Source organism: Falco peregrinus, chromosome 1 (genome assembly GCF_023634155.1).
Source record: "Falco peregrinus isolate bFalPer1 chromosome 1, bFalPer1.pri, whole genome shotgun sequence".
NCBI classification, from domain to species: domain Eukaryota; kingdom Metazoa; phylum Chordata; class Aves; order Falconiformes; family Falconidae; genus Falco; species Falco peregrinus.
This window is the reverse complement of record NC_073721.1, coordinates 48046004-48063691: the sequence shown is the minus strand read 5'-3', so window position 1 is coordinate 48063691 and position 17688 is coordinate 48046004. Positions and strand designations below refer to the sequence as shown.

At 53.6% G+C, this 17688-nt stretch overlaps 1 protein-coding gene, 1 long non-coding RNA gene and 2 other non-coding genes across 5 annotated transcripts; 3 read left to right on the top strand and 1 right to left on the bottom strand.

Moving 5' to 3' along the window:
* The first annotated feature begins 507 nt into the window (after positions 1 to 507).
* LOC106112072 (uncharacterized) lies at positions 508 to 6314 on the top strand. Of its 2 annotated transcripts, none has more exons than XR_008745481.1 (5): positions 508 to 924; positions 1444 to 1499; positions 2275 to 2332; positions 3483 to 3551; positions 5875 to 6314. It is a non-coding gene; the product is annotated as an uncharacterized LOC106112072 (long non-coding RNA). The 2 variants fall into 2 exon arrangements; XR_008745480.1 differs by having other exon boundaries at positions 509 to 924; positions 3500 to 3551.
* On the top strand, positions 1687 to 1819 carry LOC114010477 (small nucleolar RNA SNORA17). The gene has a single exon (XR_003551896.1). It is a non-coding gene; the product is annotated as a small nucleolar RNA SNORA17 (small nucleolar RNA).
* On the top strand, positions 2356 to 2489 carry LOC114010478 (small nucleolar RNA SNORA17). Its single transcript, XR_003551897.1, has one exon. It is a non-coding gene; the product is annotated as a small nucleolar RNA SNORA17 (small nucleolar RNA).
* Positions 6315 to 8364: 2050 nt separating the features above from the next.
* On the bottom strand, positions 8365 to 16214 carry DIPK1B (divergent protein kinase domain 1B). Its single transcript, XM_055793892.1, has 5 exons — positions 15895 to 16214; positions 12946 to 13080; positions 10623 to 10730; positions 10228 to 10404; positions 8365 to 9604 (listed from the first exon to the last, which is right to left on the bottom strand). Exons 1-5 carry the CDS (start codon positions 15955 to 15957, stop codon positions 8792 to 8794), a joined length of 1296 nt encoding a protein of 431 aa, XP_055649867.1. The 5' UTR covers positions 15958 to 16214; the 3' UTR covers positions 8365 to 8791.
* Between the last annotated feature and the right edge of the window lie 1474 nt (positions 16215 to 17688).

Below are 17688 nucleotides of genomic sequence, written 5' to 3'. Positions count from 1 at the left end.
GCTTTCTTGGGAAAAGGGAAGGTACGGGGGAGTCTCAGGCAAAGGTTTATGGTCAAGGGATGGGCTTTAAAGGGGTAAAGGGTGTTCCCAGCCTGGGAAGGAGGAAGCTGGTGTGTCACAGAGTTGGAGGGTCCCCGCTTTGTCCTAGGGCACACCCTCCGAGTCCAGCCTCTGCCAGCACCTCAGGGAGTGGGGGACTCCAGGGTGCGCCTGGGAAAAGGGAAATCCCGTCCCTAATACGCCGCGTGTCTCGGTGTGAGGCTGTAGGGCAGTCCCGCAGCGCTGGGGGTCAGGCCCAGCGTGGGGAAGGGGTCTGGGCCGGAGGTCCTCGTCCGCGTTCTCATCTTTGTCCCTGCCCCGTGTCCCCGGTCGCGGCGGGGCCGCTTGCTACTCTGCGTCTTCCCGCCCAGCAGGGGGCGCTAGTGGGAGCGCTGGGCCGCGCGGACTGTCCCCGCGACGCTCTCGCCCGCCCGCCCTATATAAGCGGCAGGCGGGAGTGCGGCAGGCCTTTCCGCGCGCGGGGGGGGCGCAGAGGCGCAGGCGCTCGGTCTGCCACGGGCCCGGTGGGGTGAGGAAGGTCTGGGGTCCCCTCAGGCGGGCGAGGCCGCAGCCGCCCAGGGCTTTGAGGAGGGGGCCGGCGCATTTCGCCCCCTCAGGCGGGCGGCTTGTGCTGCGGGGGGGCCGGGGCGCGGGCAGGCGGCGCTGGCCCAGGAGGGCTCTTGTGGGTCGGGCCCGGCCGCTCTCCGCGGGCCGCCCTTCCCGCGCCATGTTGCAGCGGGGCTTCCTCAGGGCGGGCCCTGGCGGCGGCCGGTCGCGCCTCTGCCCCGGCGCCGCAGGCGGGGAGGCTGCGGCGTGAGGAGATGGCCGCCGGGCCAGGAGGCGGCTGCGGCGTGAGGAGATGGCCGCCGGGCCAGGAGGCGGCAGGTGTGCACGGCGGGGCGGGCGGGTGCTGTGTCCAGCAGGGCGGGCTGCCGGGCCGTGAGGTGCGGTCCGTGCTGGGTCGTGCGGCCCCCGGGCAACGCAGGCTTTGGTCCCCGGGCTTGCGTGCTCGCCCTCCCGAGTCGCCTGGGCCTCAGGCGGGACAGAGCGACCCCCGCTCCGCCACATGGCCGGGGAGAGGCCCCGGCCGCTGCCCTCATGGCTCCGGGCACGCTGTGTGCGGTGTGATGGAGTATATTATAAATTAATGTATAGCAATGTACTAGGATTTAATGCAAGTATGGCTGTACTTCCATTGAAAAACAGGAGAAAATTAAGGGTTGCACTTTTGAGGGAAATATTTTTTTAAAGATTTGAGTAACTAAAGTGAATCGATTCAGCAAGCCTTTTTTTTAAATTGGGTTTTAATCTTCTGGTTTTCTGTGAAGTGCGGTTCACAAAGAAGGTTGTTACACAGTCAACTAAACGCTTGTTATTAACTGTATTCTTTTTATCTTCCTTCAGCCTGGCAGAAGACAAAAGGTGAAGTTTAAAAGATTGTGAGCCTTATAAAATCGAGGGTAAGTGGTACCTAAGACAAAGACTGTCCTAAGTAAGCTTCAGCCATCCTGTTAACTCTCTTAAATGGTGTGTTCCGTTTAGTATCTACACGTGCACCAAACACCTTTGTAATACTACTTTCTGAGTAGGTGATACAACCTTGAAATATCTGTAACTCACCTTTTTTAGTATTTGGGGGGAGTTCAGCCTGCCACAGGCGTTGCAAAGGTGGCTGCTGTGGCATCTTTGTGTCATTAGGTGGCATAGAGAGACAGGCTATGTTCTACGCTCGGTTGTTCTGAAACCCGTGAGCACCCAGAGTGATTGATAGCCTGACATTATTTATAAATAAGCTGGTTAATAGGAGACTCAAGAAACTGAGCCTCCCTTTGGTGTGGGGTTTTTTTTTATCGCCTTAGATGTGAGAGCTCTATATAATAGAATAGAAGGGTGTTCTGTGTGACCTGTAGTGGACGTGCAGCAGAAAGACTGTAGTTTTCTGTTTAGGCTTGAGAATGGTAGGATCCTGTTGTATTACAGAATAATTAGTTAAAGTGATTGTCTAAAACCATCTGGTGAGTTGGTGACCTCACTGGAAGCACATCCTGGGAGTCACATGCTGGCAGCCCTGACCCTATTCCTATCAGAAAGTAGCAGTATGTCTGCGTATTTCTTTCTCTTTACTGGGCCTTTCACATTTCTGTCATCAGCGAAACAGTAACAGTGTAACCAGGCTTTGAAGCATGTCTAATAATCTAAAATAAACGCTGTTTATATTTTCCACTTCTTTTTCAGAGAAAGCTGTGTGACGTGGCAGAGTGGCAGACCCAGGAGGTCGTCTCAAAGCCCCGAGGTGAGCAGCCTGTTGAACAGCTCCCTGCCCCAGCTCGTGTTGCAGATGTGGCTGTAGTGCCGTGTTTGTGTCATTAGGTGGCAGAAAGGAAAAGGCTGTGCCTTTGCTAGTGCTCTGAAACCTGTGAGCACTCAGCAATGGTGAGCGACCTGACAATTATTTCATGCTAATCTTAAATCGTGAAGGATGGACAGCTGTGGAGGGACAGGGTGCAGAAGCTAGCCCTGTCCTTCGGTGTGGCAGTCGTTCTCTTAATATCTTGTTTATGTGACAGATAAGAGATGTGACTTTTCTACCGTCATGTTCTATGTTTTACTATCATGCTACGTTAAAAGCTAATTCAAGTTTCCTCCATGTCTTTTATTAATGGAGGAATGGTAAATTCCAGTATTCTTTATTTTAACGGTCCCGAGACCTTGGACGTTTGCTCTCCTGACACATTAATGTCGTTAGGGGTCAGAGACTGAGACTTCCTGTGCCTGAAACCTGTAACTGCTCAGAGATCAGTAGCTTGACATTGTTTCCCTGCTTACCTCTTTCTCCAGAGAATCAGCGGAAGATGGAGCAAAAATCTTTTGAAAAGCATTTAAAATGATGCTAATTTTAACTGCATCAGGAGAAGGTTCTTCCTTTTTTTTTTTTTTTTCCCAAGGACAAATAGAAGTGACAGCTTTATTCTATTTTTGCCTTCAACAATCCTTTATGGCCTGCTACATGTCCTTGCTTGCTGCCTGTTTTGTCTGTGAAAGGGCAGCTCTTGAGTTCTGCAGCGTTTAGCCTTATGTAGATATTGATGATCGCACCTGGCAGCAGAGGAGATGGGGGGGGGGGGGAAGGCACTTAAGTTTGTTGTCTCCAAAGTATTGGCATGAAATACATGTAGAAACATGTAGTAACAGTTGGGTGTGGATTTAGTATATATGGAGGAAATTGCACCCGGTTCCCAACATTAATAAAATGCTCAGCCAACAACATCTTGACTTCCAAGGGTGTTGAGTGTTTGGCCAGAAGGTGCAATTAGCAGTCCTCTGAAATGCAGCTTTATAGTCATGCTTGCTTTTGGGTGGGGGCAGGGAACAACACAGGGGGAAAAAAAAAACCCAGCCCAGTGCTCCTTCCGGCAAAAAAAAAAACGACCAACAAACTGAAGGTCTTTTTCCTTCCTAGAGTTATTTCTGAGAACAGGACTGACTTCTGGAACTTGCTTCAAATGTTGAAGGTAGGTATGATGCCATTTCTTGGAAACATACTAAACCTCAGTATGTTACCAAAGTAGTGTCTGGGTAGAAGTCCTTGGGTTAGTACTTGTCCTTCTGACTTCTTACGGGACATGGGCAAATAAAAAATTTTTAAAAAAATATTGCTGCTGGTGCATAGTTGCATAAAGAACTTAAAATGCAGTATTTTTTCATCTTTTTTTGCTGGTAAACTTCTACTTCAGGTGAGTGCTTTCAGGTTCCTCCGTTTTGCTAATGCAATAATTTTTGTAAGCAACCTTAAACACTCTTCTGATAAACTTCTTCATTTCACTTCCTCAAACTGCCTTTCTCTGCTCCCAAAGTGCATCCTTTTAAGGGCAGCTGTCAGTCAGAACAAGATACTCCTGTTGAGAACTTAAAACATATATATTACAGTGCCTGAGAGATTATCAAAACAAGCAACTGCAGTTTGACAGAAAACACGAAAAAATGTTTGTGTCACAGATGTGCAAGATAATGAGATTGTGTCCTAGGCATAATGAAGAAAGAAAAAAAAAGATTTATTTCCATAATCAAAGTGAAAAATTAATGCTAAACCTGAAGGCTTTTTTTTAAAGTCCTTCTGACTTCCAGTAAGTGCATCACTGGAATGCTTTGCCATGTTTCCTAAGACAAGAAGCTTCCTTGTGCATCATGTTCTAGCTGGTAACATGGAAGTCAAAAAGCAAAAATATATTTGAGCACAATATGACTTTTGAGTTGGTTTCTGCGGTGTCTTTGTGCTAGCGTGATGGCAAAGGAACCTGAGCTCTGAGGCAGCGAGCTGCTAAGGAGCACAGATACCGATAGATCCTAATAGTTCAGTGTGTCACGGCCCTTTCTTGGGTGACGTGCACGAGAGCCTCTGCTGTGCCAGTGTTACTAAACACTAAGTGTTAATGTAATATAAGTGGTGAGAGAAGCTCTGGCTGCACAAAGATAGTATTGTGAAACTCCAAGAGGCTTTGCAGTGACTAATAGCTTGACAAAATCTGGCAGTGCTAAATGGTGGAAAATGTCCTCATTAAATTGGCATTATGAGGGCCAAAGGTGCCATTAACCAAGCGGGTAGCTGCTGGCTGCAAAATGAGCCATTTAATTGGGAAAAGTCACTGCCTACCTGCAGTGGCTCTGGTAAAGAATGCTAATAAGGTTGTTGGGGATATGGTTATGCAAAGAGGCATGCCTTAAGATGTGACTCTTCTATTTAAATTTCCTGACTTCTTTTAACCCTGAAATACATATTTGAGTTTTTTCATCAGACTTTGCTCGCATCAAGGGTCCTGAAGGGCTAGTGAGTGCCTAATGAGTCTCTCTTCAGAACTTTACTGTACTGTGTGAGGCATAGGATAGCTATTAAAATAATGGCATTTGCTGTTAACCATCTTTACAAGACTGAGCAGCAATCCCAGGCTATGAGTATTGCTTTACTGAGAGAATTACCTGGCTCTCAGCTGCGGAAAAGATGAATATTTTGTAATAAAGTGGTTATGAGAGAAATTAAAAAATCTTTCTGCACATTAACTAGACCTTCATCATTTAGAACTGGTTTATGTCATGGCTTTGAACGCTGGCATAAGCCCAGCTTTTCTTTTCTGTGCTGTTCATAGCTTGCCTCTGTTGAAGCTGGCACTCACTGTTGAATTTAGGGAGCCTAAGAGTGAGGGAGTAACTAAGAGCAGGCTCCCAGCTATTGTGCTGTTAAATTATCCCTTTCCTAGACTTGCCACAGTTCACTGTGCTTGGCCAGATAATTCAAAAAAAAGAAAAAACACGTTGTGATGTAGTGGTAAAGAACCTCTCCTAAATTAATTTATTAGTGCCACCTGCCTTCTGTCGCTGCTTTAGGTCCTGATCCACACAAGTTTCGGGCGCTCCGTTTCCTCTGACTGCAGTGAGAGCCCCCAGTGCAAGGGTAGGGGGTTCCTGTCGTTCTGGACTAAGTGAATCGCTTTCTGAAGTTTCCCTGTGAATCATGATAACTGAGCCCAGCTAATGACTTCCCTAAAACCTGTTTTCACTTTATAAAGCTTTTTTCTTTTCTCTGGGATGTGAAAAATCTTTAGACAGTCCCAAGACAAACCTGATGCAATTCTTCAATTAGCTGAAAATGCTGCCTCTGAAATGAAAAGCAGTTCTCTGTCCGGACTAGCTGCAGTGCCTTGGCTCCGCTACTGTCCCATAGTGAACAGCAGGGGTCTGGGTGGTATGGATTAATTAGCTTCTTAGTATTGACATTTATTGCTAACTCTTGCTGGCTGTATTTGACGTTGTCTTAACATCCTGGCCCTTTTTTATTTGCAGATCATGCCTTGCTTCCTAGAATTTCTGGCAAACCTAGCTACTAGAGCAAAAGAAATGGTTGGCAGCATCTGCAGTTGAAGATCTGTAGATTCCTACAAGTTCATCTTTCCTCATGTGGATTCAAGCATGCTACAGCCAAAGTGCATGCAGTGCTGCTCATGGTTCTGAATGTTTGCTGCAACTTGTGTCTTTAAATGTCCATTAAAAAAAAATATAACCATTCTGCTGCAAGTGTCCTTTCTGCTTGTGCTGTGCTGCTGTGGGATAGCTGTAAGAGTTGTCTTCCTGCCCTTTTCCCAGCCATCTCGGCTTGTACGCTGTTTTCACAGCCATGTTCTGAAGCACTGTTGTTTCAGTCTGCGCTTTCTGTACATGGTTAAGAAGGATTTAAAAAAGAAAACCACCCCTAAATAAAGATGCCACCTACAATAAGTCTGAAATTATTATGCTTGTGTATTTGTAGCACCCCAAGTAATATTATTTTTTAACCATTCTAGGATTTAAGACTTTTTATTTGTGGATATGAGAACTGGGATGGATTTTTACTTGAAACCATGAAAGGCAGAAATGTTGCTGCTTACCTCCATCCCCTTGTGGCACACATCTACTGTGCTGCTAAAAGAGCATCTGGTGAGATCAGATTGTCAGTCTTCCAGTGTTTGGGCTTTTCCACTTTTTCCAGCTGATGCGGGAAATCTGGAGAAGGCGTGAGTGTAAAATAGCTTTGTCTTTAGTCATTTTTTCTTCCCATATTGCACTGTAGCTTGTAAACCTTAAGCATGTGTCTGAAAATGCTTGTGCTTTTTATTAGCGGTGAGCAAAACTTGGTGTTCTTGGGGTGTGTGAATCACAAGAGACTCCTGGGAGTGTCCACTGCTGTTACTGGTGCGGTGATGTGACGGTGCTTGTCGGATGTGGGTTTATTTGAATAAAGCTATCTCGGCTCCTTAAAGGGACAGGGGCTGTCCTCCTCCTTGAACTTAATTTCCCATCAGAAATGCCTAAACAGATTCTCATGTTTATGTGGATAAGCATGATAACGTGATTTTTCTCCACCTTTCAAGGTGCTTACCTGCTGCTTTATCTAATGCTGCTTTTAGGGGCGGGAGCAGTGGGGATTAAGTGTGGTGGGAATGCAGTTTATCTGGACAAAATATACTAGTAAATTACAAACCGAGGGGAGGGTGAAAAATGGCTTTGCTGAAAATCAGAGGGGATTTGGCATGGTGGTTAGGTTCCTTTTCCTAATAGCAGAAGAAAATTAATTTGTCAGTGGAGCTGGTTGCCATGGGGATGCAGGACAAGAGCTGGGGTGGCTGCATGGAGCCTTGCAACCAAATCCCAGTCCTCTCCTTCCTGCTGCGTGCAGGTGAAGCTGCAGCACAGGCGCTGAAGGGCGACTGAGCACCGTGCTGCCCTTCCAGCACGGGAACCTTACAAATGCTCGGCCTCGCCGCGGATGAGTTATGTGGTAAAGGCAGCCCCTCCGCGGGAAGCGAGCAACGCTGGCTCCGTGCTAGATTTAAAGCACTGTTGACACTGAAACATTTCCTCCATAAATAACCCTGAGAGGTAATGATGATCCTATAGAACTAATAGAAGGAAATCCTGATACCTCTCCTCCAAAGGGCTCATGAATTTGAAGCCATGACACTACCGATTGCCTTCACAGGCGATATATACTGTCAGATGTATTATTTTTTTTTTCCTTTGTGATTGTACTTCAGATACACGCTCCACTTCACTAAACCATTGTTGGCAAGAGCGCTGGCATACGGTCCATCAACAGGAATACGATTGTGCTGGGAGCAGAACAAGCTTGGGGTAGTTTACGTAAACTTCCTCTCTACCTGTAGTTTTAAAATGTAGCTATAATTGAGCATTTAAAGGAAACAGACTATAGTTAGAGACCCAGTAGCACATACAACAGCCAAACAAATGTCTTGAAAGCTGCTGAAAGCTTGCCTGGAAATTCATTTTAATAATGAGAGAAGCACTGGATTATTCTGGTATTAATCTTTAACCTCTGCAGCGCAAGCCCAGCTTAGTTTTAGGAGAATTAAACCGAGAGGTTGGCTTATCCCTGCTCTGAGTATTGTGGGAAGTAACACGTGGAGCGCACACATTAACCAGCCAGAATTGTTCTTGTTGAGCCCTTTGAGCTATTCTTGGCCTTAGACGCTTCCAGAGCTGACATGAGAGGAATGGCCTGTGCTGCCAACTGCGGCCCGCGGGCGGGAGCCTCACACAAGCCATCGCATCACTGTCTGGGGTCAGGCACTTGAAAAAGGAACGAAAGAATTGCCAGGATTCTCCACTGTGGAAAAGGCAGCTTATCCGCTTCCTAAGTTACAGCTGGATCTGCTGGCAGATGACTCAGACACTTAAGGAGAGACTTTTGAATAAGGAAATTACCTTTTTCTCCTTTTTAGATCACAAGCAAGCTGGAACTTAAAAGGCTGCTGTTTTGCTATTGATGTACTGGTGTGATTCACGTAAAAGCTATTTATTTACATCAGAGACGTTCATCAAAAGAAGATGTGACAAGTACAGCATGAATGATTCATTCTCGTCTCTCTGCACTGCTTTCCTGTTAATCAAGAAACAGTTAGATGCATCCAGCTGGGCTCCACTTCCTTATCGCTTTCCGTGTCATCTTCTTCCCTCGAGCCTGTTCAGCCCGGCTCCTGGTGTCCCAGCTCCGCAGCACACTCTCGCCGACTGTGTCGATGATCCTGCTGGGCGGTGGAAGTCATGATGCTTGGTTTTCCATGAAGGAGAAGGGGCTGCAGCTACGCTGAACTCCCTGTGCAGGGTCTATTTTTCCTGTGGGGGAGAGGATGGAGAAACAGGCCTTCAACCCTTGGACTTTACTCCAAGACTGCAGATTCTAAACTCCAGGGCCGTGCTTCCCCTGTTAGGAGTATTTGGTGTTTGAAATCTTCTTCCAGAGCAAGGTCTTGAGGTTGTTCAGCACGAGGGAGTGGTGCACCTCCATCTGGCTGGCCAGGCCGCTGAGGGTCATGCAGGTTCGGAGCTGTTTCTGCAGCTCTTCCTTCAGCTCCAGCGGTGCTCCGTACAGCAAGTAGTCCTGCAGCAAGCCGCAGACCTTTGCCAGGTTGGGCTGCACCATGTCGCTTTTGCACTGCTTCATGAGTTTGTCACACGTCGCCATACAGTCCTTCCCGTAGGTGCAGTCCACATTCTGCTCACAGTGACGTCCCTTGAGGAAACCTCTGATTGTCATCTCCGTTGCCACCTTCCTCAGATTGACCATTTTGAAGTCATATTTGTCGTTGTAGCCCACGTTCTTAAAGCCGGTCTCGCAGATGTAGAAGTTCCCGTAGGTCCCGTGGAATATCTCCTCCACAAACTCCAGAAGGCCAATGGCGATCTTTGCCCGCCGGGGCCACGCTGGTGCAAACCACTGGTGGATGATTTGGTGGACGACTGAAGGCAGCAGCGACTGGAGGAAGGGGGGGACATCCACGCCATAGAGGGAGGTGTGAGGGATCTTCTCGGTGACGTAGAGGTCCCCACAGTGCCCCAGCAGCTTGGAAGTGTGTTCTTTCTCATGCAAGGAGAGCATGAGAAGAAACTCATTGAGCTGAAGTAGTGCCCAGATGGATTTGGCCTCTGCTAAAGACACTTTCCCATCCCGGTTCACATCTGCCATGGTGATGATCCGGCTCACCAAGGCTGCCAGAGAAGGCTGATCTCCCAGCTTGGACTGTGAACAGAACAAGAAGCGGCATCAGACCCTTGCAGCTCTCTGGTGTTCGGGCTTCCTATTGCAAACCTGAACTGGGGGAGCAGAGAACCCAGCTTGGGAGAGGAGGAAACCGCCGTCGTACTCCAGCAAATTTTGTCATACAAAAAACCACCATACCAATCACGTATGGCTGCGCAGATTCAGCTCCAGCAGAATTTTACCAGCCTCAGGGCTGCTCTAAACCCAGATGGGAGCAAACTTTTGCTGGCCACCGCCGCAGAAGCCCTGCACAGGGCTAACGGCTGCAGCCATGCCAGCACCGCCAGGGCCGCCCATGGGCTGGTGAATAAGCTCTGCCCGGCACAGATGCCACCCACAGCTGCGGTACGGCAGCCTCCAGGGTTGCTGGTACTGAAATCTTGCCGACAGGAATTTCCGTGCCAGAATGGAGGTTTTTCGCAGCTAATCCAGTACTCACTCTGCAGTACACGGCAGGAGCCCTGCCCGGCACCCAGCAGCAGATGGGGGAGCGAGGGCCAAAGGAGCTTTTGTTTAAGGGGGAGGACAGACACAACTGGCCTTTCCGACTCGCAAGCGGCATCCCAGGGCAACAGGCTCCCAGAGGGACCCTCCGCACTGACCTTCAGGAAGTTGAGGAGCATTTCTTTGAACTCATCCATCGATGTCCCTCGTGTTGGTTTGTCAAAGAGGACCACGTCCCTCCTGGGCACAGAGTCTGGGTGGCTGTCTGCCTTCAAGGCTTCTTCGATGCCACATTTGATGATCACCTCCCTCTCCCTCCAGAGCCCACTGTAAACCTACAGCAAAAGAGGGGGACACCCCTGAGACAGGAGGAAAACAGCAACAACTGTTCTCGACAACTGCACAGAACTGGTTTCTGGTTTGGTTTGGGACAGGTACTGGGGGTGGGATGAGGAGCAGACACATGGGTGGGTGGAGGAGGATATTTCCCAGGTCTGATGCTTGCACCCATCCCCTGCCGTGCGGTGGTTTCCCCAGTGGGGCGGAGACCTACCTGCTGGGTGGGAGAGGAGGAGAGGCAGTGCTGGAAGAGGAGGCTGCGCTCCTCACACAGGTCTTTGCACGTGGAGCCAGAAATTATTCCTTTCTTGTACTGGTCACACTGGGGAGGGGAAGGCAGAGAGAGGAGATCAGTGGGAACAGCTCCCCATGTGCCTGAAGAAGCCTGATGGATCCAGGCTCAGTCCCACAGCTTGTGATGTGGAGCACCCCACACACACAAGCTGGGGGCATTCAAGCCTCCCCAGCCTCCCACCAGTCCTTCACCCATCACCTGCCGTGCCCAAACCCCTCATCCCCCTGTTCCTGCAGCAGAGCTGGGGCTGGCACTTTAGTTTTTCAATTTACCTTTGTAAACTGACAGCATCATCAATGCTATCGCATCCCCAGTGAGCCCGTTTCCTCCAAGTTTATGCGAGTCTCGTACACAAGAAAGAAACACCCCTTAAAAGAGGCACATCTGATTGCCAAGCCACGCAGGCTGTTTGGAGGCAAGAGAAGAATCTCCCATTGCCAACAATTTCTTCCTTTCCTGGTGTTTTGAGGTTCTTGAGCATAGAGGGGCTGCTTGGGGGCACCACTTCAATATCACTTTGGCCTCAGATTTGGCAACCTATGAGATGGTGCCAGCCATGGGGCATCCTGGCTGTGCCAGCACGGCGTGCAGGTGGCTTCGGGTGATGTCGCACCTGCGCAGCCACTTCAGCCAGTTCAGGGTGTCTGGGAGGGAGCGGAGCGCCTTATGCTCAGACCATGGAGATGTAGTGCCAGTTGCTCAGAGTCTACCCCCAAAGTCTCCACTCTCGGTCCTCCAAAGAAATCCAAAATCTTCTCTGCTCTAGGACCCAAAGGTTTCTCCTGGCCCCAGAGCAAGGACTTTAAGAGGGGAGACCCAGGAGAGGAGTGTGCAGGGAAAGCTGGGGCTGAGCCCTGGCCAAACAGGCAGCAGCTGTGGGCAGAGCTCCTGGCTGCAGGCAGGGCCCTTCGGGGTGGCTCGGTGCCGTGGGCACGGTGGGGCTGGGCTAGCTGGGACCCCCCTGTGCTGCTGGAGGGACAGCAGGGGACAGCCCCTGGGTACTCCCGCTTCGAGTCCAGGGGGTTAGGGGAGCTTCCAGGGCTGGAGGAGAGGGCAGCATGCGGCTGGGCGGCGATGGGGATGCACAGGCTGCTCAGCAGAGCAGCAGCCCCTGCTGTGAAACGGGCTGGCCCTGGTCCAGGCAGCGGCAGCGACAGGGACAGACGGTGGCTCTGATCCGCAAGTGGAGCGGCTGGGTTCAGAGCTGGAGGCATCCCTGGGCAGGAGAGGCTGCAGCTCTGCAGCTTCTCAGCAAGGGCACAGCAGCCTCAGGGCTGGAAACGGAGCTGCAGAAATTCACTGCATCTTTTCCTTCTTTTTTTATTCCCCCTCCTCATCAATGTGGACGGGAATTAACCCTTGGACCTGCTCACAGGGGACACAGCCAGACACGGCGTCTTAAACCCTGAGCTCAGAGCAGGAATTAGCGCCCAAGACCCCATGGTCGGAGTCACGCAGAAAATCAAATTAAACGATCATTGCTGTTGTTATGGCAATTCCTGCCTCCCTTCTCTGCTGAAAGATTGATGAACGAGGCATTTTCAGGCAGAGCCTGGCATCCCCCTCCTCGCCTGGGCTGGGCAGGCGTCCTGCTCCCCTGCCATGGGGCACACACGGCACTCCTGGGGGGCCCCGCTTGGCTGCCAGCCCCGGGGATGCTGTGGGGAGAGGCTGCACCCCACTGCAAACCCCAGGCAGGGGCAAAACACACCAAACCAAGCTCCCACAAGGGGTCTGCTCTTTGTGCAGGCTGGTGCTTTCTTTAGGGCATGTCAGTAGTTACAGAGAGGTACCCAGGGACTGGTGCTCCCCTTTTTTCTCTGGTTCTGTGTCACCCAGCGGGGCTGGCACGATGCTCTCCCTGCCTGCAGATCCTGCTCACTGCCCTGACGTTGCAACTTCATCTCCACAGACATTAATCTGCCCGTGTCTGCCTGGCCTGCCCTGGCCTGCTTCCCTCCAACATCTCATTAAATTGTTTCACTGTCGCCCTGGCAGGATAAGGTCACCTCTCCCGCTCTGAGCTCCATGTGATGCCAGGGACAGTGCTGGTGAAGCAGCTGCCAGCAGAGCTCCTCGGCCCAGCTTTTGTGCAGGATGCTGCCCCAGTGCTGCCAGCCCAGCTGCAAGGCACTGCAGCAGGGGGCTGGGGGCACTGGAAATGGGGGTCCCGCAGCCCTGCTCACCCCAGCACCCCAAACCAGGACCAACACAGCCACAGGGGCTGCTGGCCACCACTCACGATTATCATCCGGCAGACGTGGCCACGGCAGAGCTCAGAGTAGGACGAGTAATGCATGTATGCCACCCAGCTGCCCACGAAGATGCCCAGCCACACCACCAGCAGGTATTTCACCTTGATGCCCGGGAGGCGACTCTGGAAGGAAAAGAAAACACTTGTGAAGGGCAGGGCTCTGGACAGGTTGGTGGCAGTTGGACAAGGCTGACTTCTACACAAACCAAGCTGAGCATTGGTGAAACCTTCAGCCTTTTTAAAATAAAATTCACTAGTCTATTATGCAACTCCTGCTGCAAGTAGGTCACTTAAAATTCCCTAAAAGCAGGGAGATTACAGCACTGGGCTGCGAGGAGCTGGATGCTGTGCATTGCTGTGCCTGGGAGCTGCAGCCACGTACAGCCGCTCTCCTGCCAACGCGAGGGCAGATCCCGCTGCCCTCTGCAACGCCGGGGTTCAGCGTCGGAGCTGCGAGAGGATCTGCTCCTGCCCAGGGAGATCCTTCCCAGCAGACCATCCCTGCAAAGCCCCGTGGGCACGGGAGGCTGCCATCGCCGTGTGGGAGCAGGCAAGTAACAAACCTGAAAGCACATGGGTAATACTTTGTGCAAACAATTCGGAGGCTGGCAGTGGGATTTTGTTTTCCTGGTTTCCTTTCTTCCCCTCTGACCCTGCGCTGCCATCTGGCCTCACCACAATATAGGTGGTTTACCTGACCCGTATGACATGGCATGGATCCCCGGCAGTTGCTAAGGGCAGGGAATTAATCCTTGCATCAGACACTCCATTCCCTCCAGCTTCTATAGATAATTCCTGCTTCACACCAGGCCGAGTAAGCCCTTGACCAGTGGCCACCTCCAAACCCTCCTCTCTCCTTGCACTGCATCAGCTGGTGAGACCGCGAGGTGCTGCTGGAACAGGGCTGGATCCGAGTGGATGTGGCATCAATTCCCGTAGCCCAAAACTGTTCCCACCTCCAAAATGCCTCCTCCCTGGCCTCCGGCCAAGTGCTGGGAGGGCTCTGCCCCGCGGCAGCAACCAGAGGCAGTGCCTGCCTGCCCCCACCCCCGGCTGCAGCCAGCGGCTGGGCTCGCCCTGGCTCTGACAAACGGGCTGCACAGGAATCAGCAGGCAGGTCTGCCTCGAAATGGTGACATTTTGCACGTTAATTGGAAATGCCGAAGTGTGAAGTGGGCCATGATGCTGGGTTTGCCTGTTGAGCAATGGCACTGCTAATTAACGGCTGTTGAAGAGAACCTGGGCACAGCAAGGACTTCACCAAGACAAAGGATTGGTGGCTGCTCCTGTGAGTGGAAAACCAGCTCAAGACCCTGAAGTCAAACACACCACTGCGACCTGTGAGATCCTCCCCAGTGGAATAGCCCCCCTGAAAACTGCCCAGTAGTGGGTACGCGACCCATCGGGCCCCTGCCCTCAGCAAAGGGGCCCTTTCCATGGACTATCTGCTTAGAGACACATCTTGGCACAGCAAAGCCGTGGCATGGCCCAAATGTCCCGTTTTGCTTATTCAGACCTTGAATCCACCACATTGCTGAAGCAGAAGGGGGGTCAGGACTGTGACCTAAGCACAGCATGGGGCTTCATTGTCCCCTAGATGGTGAAAAGAGACGTGGAAGTGGGGGATGCATTGCAATGAGAGGTTCTGCCGGGCTTTGGTAGTATTTTGGATTCATAGCTGGTGCTAAGATTTCCTCCAGGAGCTCAGCTCAAGGCACAGGGACTTCCCTGCCCACCGCATTCCCTGCCCACCCCCTCGGCTGGCAGCTTGCGCCAGCAGGTGTTACCCTTCCCTTTAGTTTTAAGGTGACTCTGGGGTACCTGGAAACAACTTTGGGCCATAACTGACTTCAAAGGCAAAACGGATGCAGCATCATGAAACCCTGCTCCATCCCCGTGGTTCCCCTGCAGCGCCCTGCCATTGTTTCACAGCGGGTCCCAGCAGTGGGGACCATGCCAGGGCTGGTGCACTCCCAGGGGTGGTTTGGTGTCGCTGTCACCCCCCTGACATGGGGTATCCACACAGGTGATGCCAGTGCAAGGGCTACCTACCCCCAGTTCCTGCCCACCCTCACTCCACACCCAGCTTCGCCCTCCCTGCTAGACACAGTCCCCAGCCCCTGCCCCCCACCGCAGCCCCCCACAACTGCTCCTCAGGCCTTTTGTCTTGGAAGAAGACAGCTCAGCAGCCAAAGGCCCATCTCCCCGGGGAGTGGAGCTGCAGCACCCATCCAGCTCCTGGCTGTCCTGGGGACCCACAGAGCCACCCCCCTGAACCTCCCCTCGGCCACGCAGCCCTTCCTGCGCCCGCTGAGCCCAGGGCTCTGCACCCACACCCTGCCAGCACCCTCTGTCACCAGGTGTGTGTCCCCCCCGTGCCCCGCCTCTCCCCTCCAGCTGGATAACCTCTCTGGTCCAGGACCTTCACCAGAGTCAGGGGTTTTCGTCGCATGGCTGCAGAGAAAACACCCAGGCCAGCATCCCTGGCCCTGCCACCGCCGGTCCCCAGAGCGATGAGAGGGGCCGCCAGCCCCCCCGGCAGCTCAGGGATGGGAAGGGGGGGGCGCGGGGGGAGGAGGAAAGAAAGACGGGAAGGGAAGGGAAGAGTCATCCCTGCCCTGCTTGCACCGGCTTCTTCATTCATCGATGCAGGCTGGCGGGTGGGCTGCCCGGGTGCTTCCCGGCCGGTGCGGCTCCCCCGGCACCGCGGAGCGGGTTATGCAGCCGCCTGCGGCTCCCGGGGCCGGTCCAGACCCCCGGTGCCGGTCCCCTGCCCCGCAGCCCTTGGCCACGGGCCGGTGGGGGCACCGCAGCGGAGCGTCCCTTTGTGCACGGCCGGTGCCAGGATGCGGAGACGGGCATCACCGAGCTCCCCCCGGCCCGGTGCGTCCTCCCCCTCGCCTCGTCCCGCCGCATTCCCCCCCCCCGCCGCGGTACCTGCAGGCCCTTGGAGAGGGGGCAGAACAGCACCAGATGCACCAGCCGCCGGATCCTCCGCATGCTGCGGGCGCCCCGCGGCCGCGGGCCTCAGGCTCCGGGGGGCATGGCCGGGGCGGCCGCGGCCCCCGCCTCGCCGCCGGGGGCCGGGGGGGTGCGGAGGGGGGGGCCGAGCCGCGCCGATGGCTCGCACCGCCGCAGCGCGCCCGGCCCGGCCCGGCGGGGCTCAGCGCGGCTCCGCCCGGCTCAGCGCGGGGCGGCGCACGCAGCTCCGCCGCAGCTGGGGGAGGCGGGGGGCTGCTGCCGGGCTCGGCTCGGCTCGGCTCGGCTCGGCTTGGCTCGGCCCCGCGGCATCAGCCCCCGCCCCACCCGCCCCGGGGCCCCGCGCGGGCCGCAGCCACGCCGGATCAGCCCAGCTCCAGGGCTCCCCCCAACTGGGGATGCCACTCGGGGTCCCACCCCACCGCCCGGGGGTCCCACCCCCACGGACATCCCACCCACGCTGCCATCACACACCCCGGGCATCCCAACCCCGGGCATCCCACTCATGCCACCATCACACACCCCGGGCATCCCACCCACCCTGCCATCACACCTCACTGGGCATCCCAGCCTTTCAGGCATGCCACCCACGCTGGCATCCCACTCACACTGGCATCACACCCCCCCAGGCATCCCACCCACCCCACGGTCACACCTCCCTGGGGATCCCAATTCCTGGGCATCCCACCCCCCCGGGCATCCCAGCCCCCTTGAGCATCCCACTCCCCTGGGCATCACACTCCCAAGGGCATCCCAGTCCCCAGACATCTCACCCTCAGGCTCACCCCACCACCCAGGGGTCCCACCCACAGGCATTCCACTTCCCTGGGCATCCCACTTCCACGGGCATCCCAACCCAGGCTCACCCCACTGACCAGGTGTCCCACCCACCCAGGCATCCCGTCTCCCTGGGTATCTCAACCCTTGGGCATCCCCCCGCCCCAGGCTCATCCTACTACCTGGGGGGTCCAACGCAGGTTCCCCCAGCCCCAGGGCCTGTTGATGACCCTGGTGGAGGGGGGGGGATCATGGAGTCGCTGATCCCCCTGGCCCCCAGCACTTGCAGCAGCTCAGATTTTATTTTAAGCTATTTCAAGTGGCGTCCTGGAAGAGCCCTCCGCCAGTCTGCAGTGGGTAACCTGTGAGCATGGCCTGGGGGCTGCATCCCCCCAGGCTGAGACCACCACCCCTGTTCATTCACCGCCTTGCTGTCTCCCTTCTCAATCTTAAAGCCCAGCAGCAGCAGCAGCAGCAGCAGCAGTGGCGGCAGTGGCAGTGGCTGTCCTCCCTGTTTGCATTGCGTCAGGGCAGGGAAACCTCAAGGCAAGACAGGGGCTGCTTTGTGTCAGGCAGCCAGCAGACAGGCCAGGGACAGCCTCCCATCCAGGGGGGCTGCAGTATACACAGGCAAGCTAGGGCAAGGGGGAAAGGGAGACAAAAATATGATGGAAAATGGTCCTGGGGTGACAGTTATGAGGTCATTGTTAAGATAATTCCTTGCTTGCTATTAGTAAGGCTTCACATTATCCGTATGTCCCCTTTTCCTGGTTCAGCTTGCTTCTTTCCATTTGAATTTGGCTCAAAATGACCTTTGAAAACAAGCTGGTCCCTTCGTACCTAGTGATTCCTCCTCAGTGTCTAGCACCAGGTGCCCAGGGACTAACTGGCAAAAGCCTTTGCTGGCCAGATCTGAACAGCAATGATAAATAATGAGCATCGCAACAAAACCGAACCAAAACATCCCAAATCCTG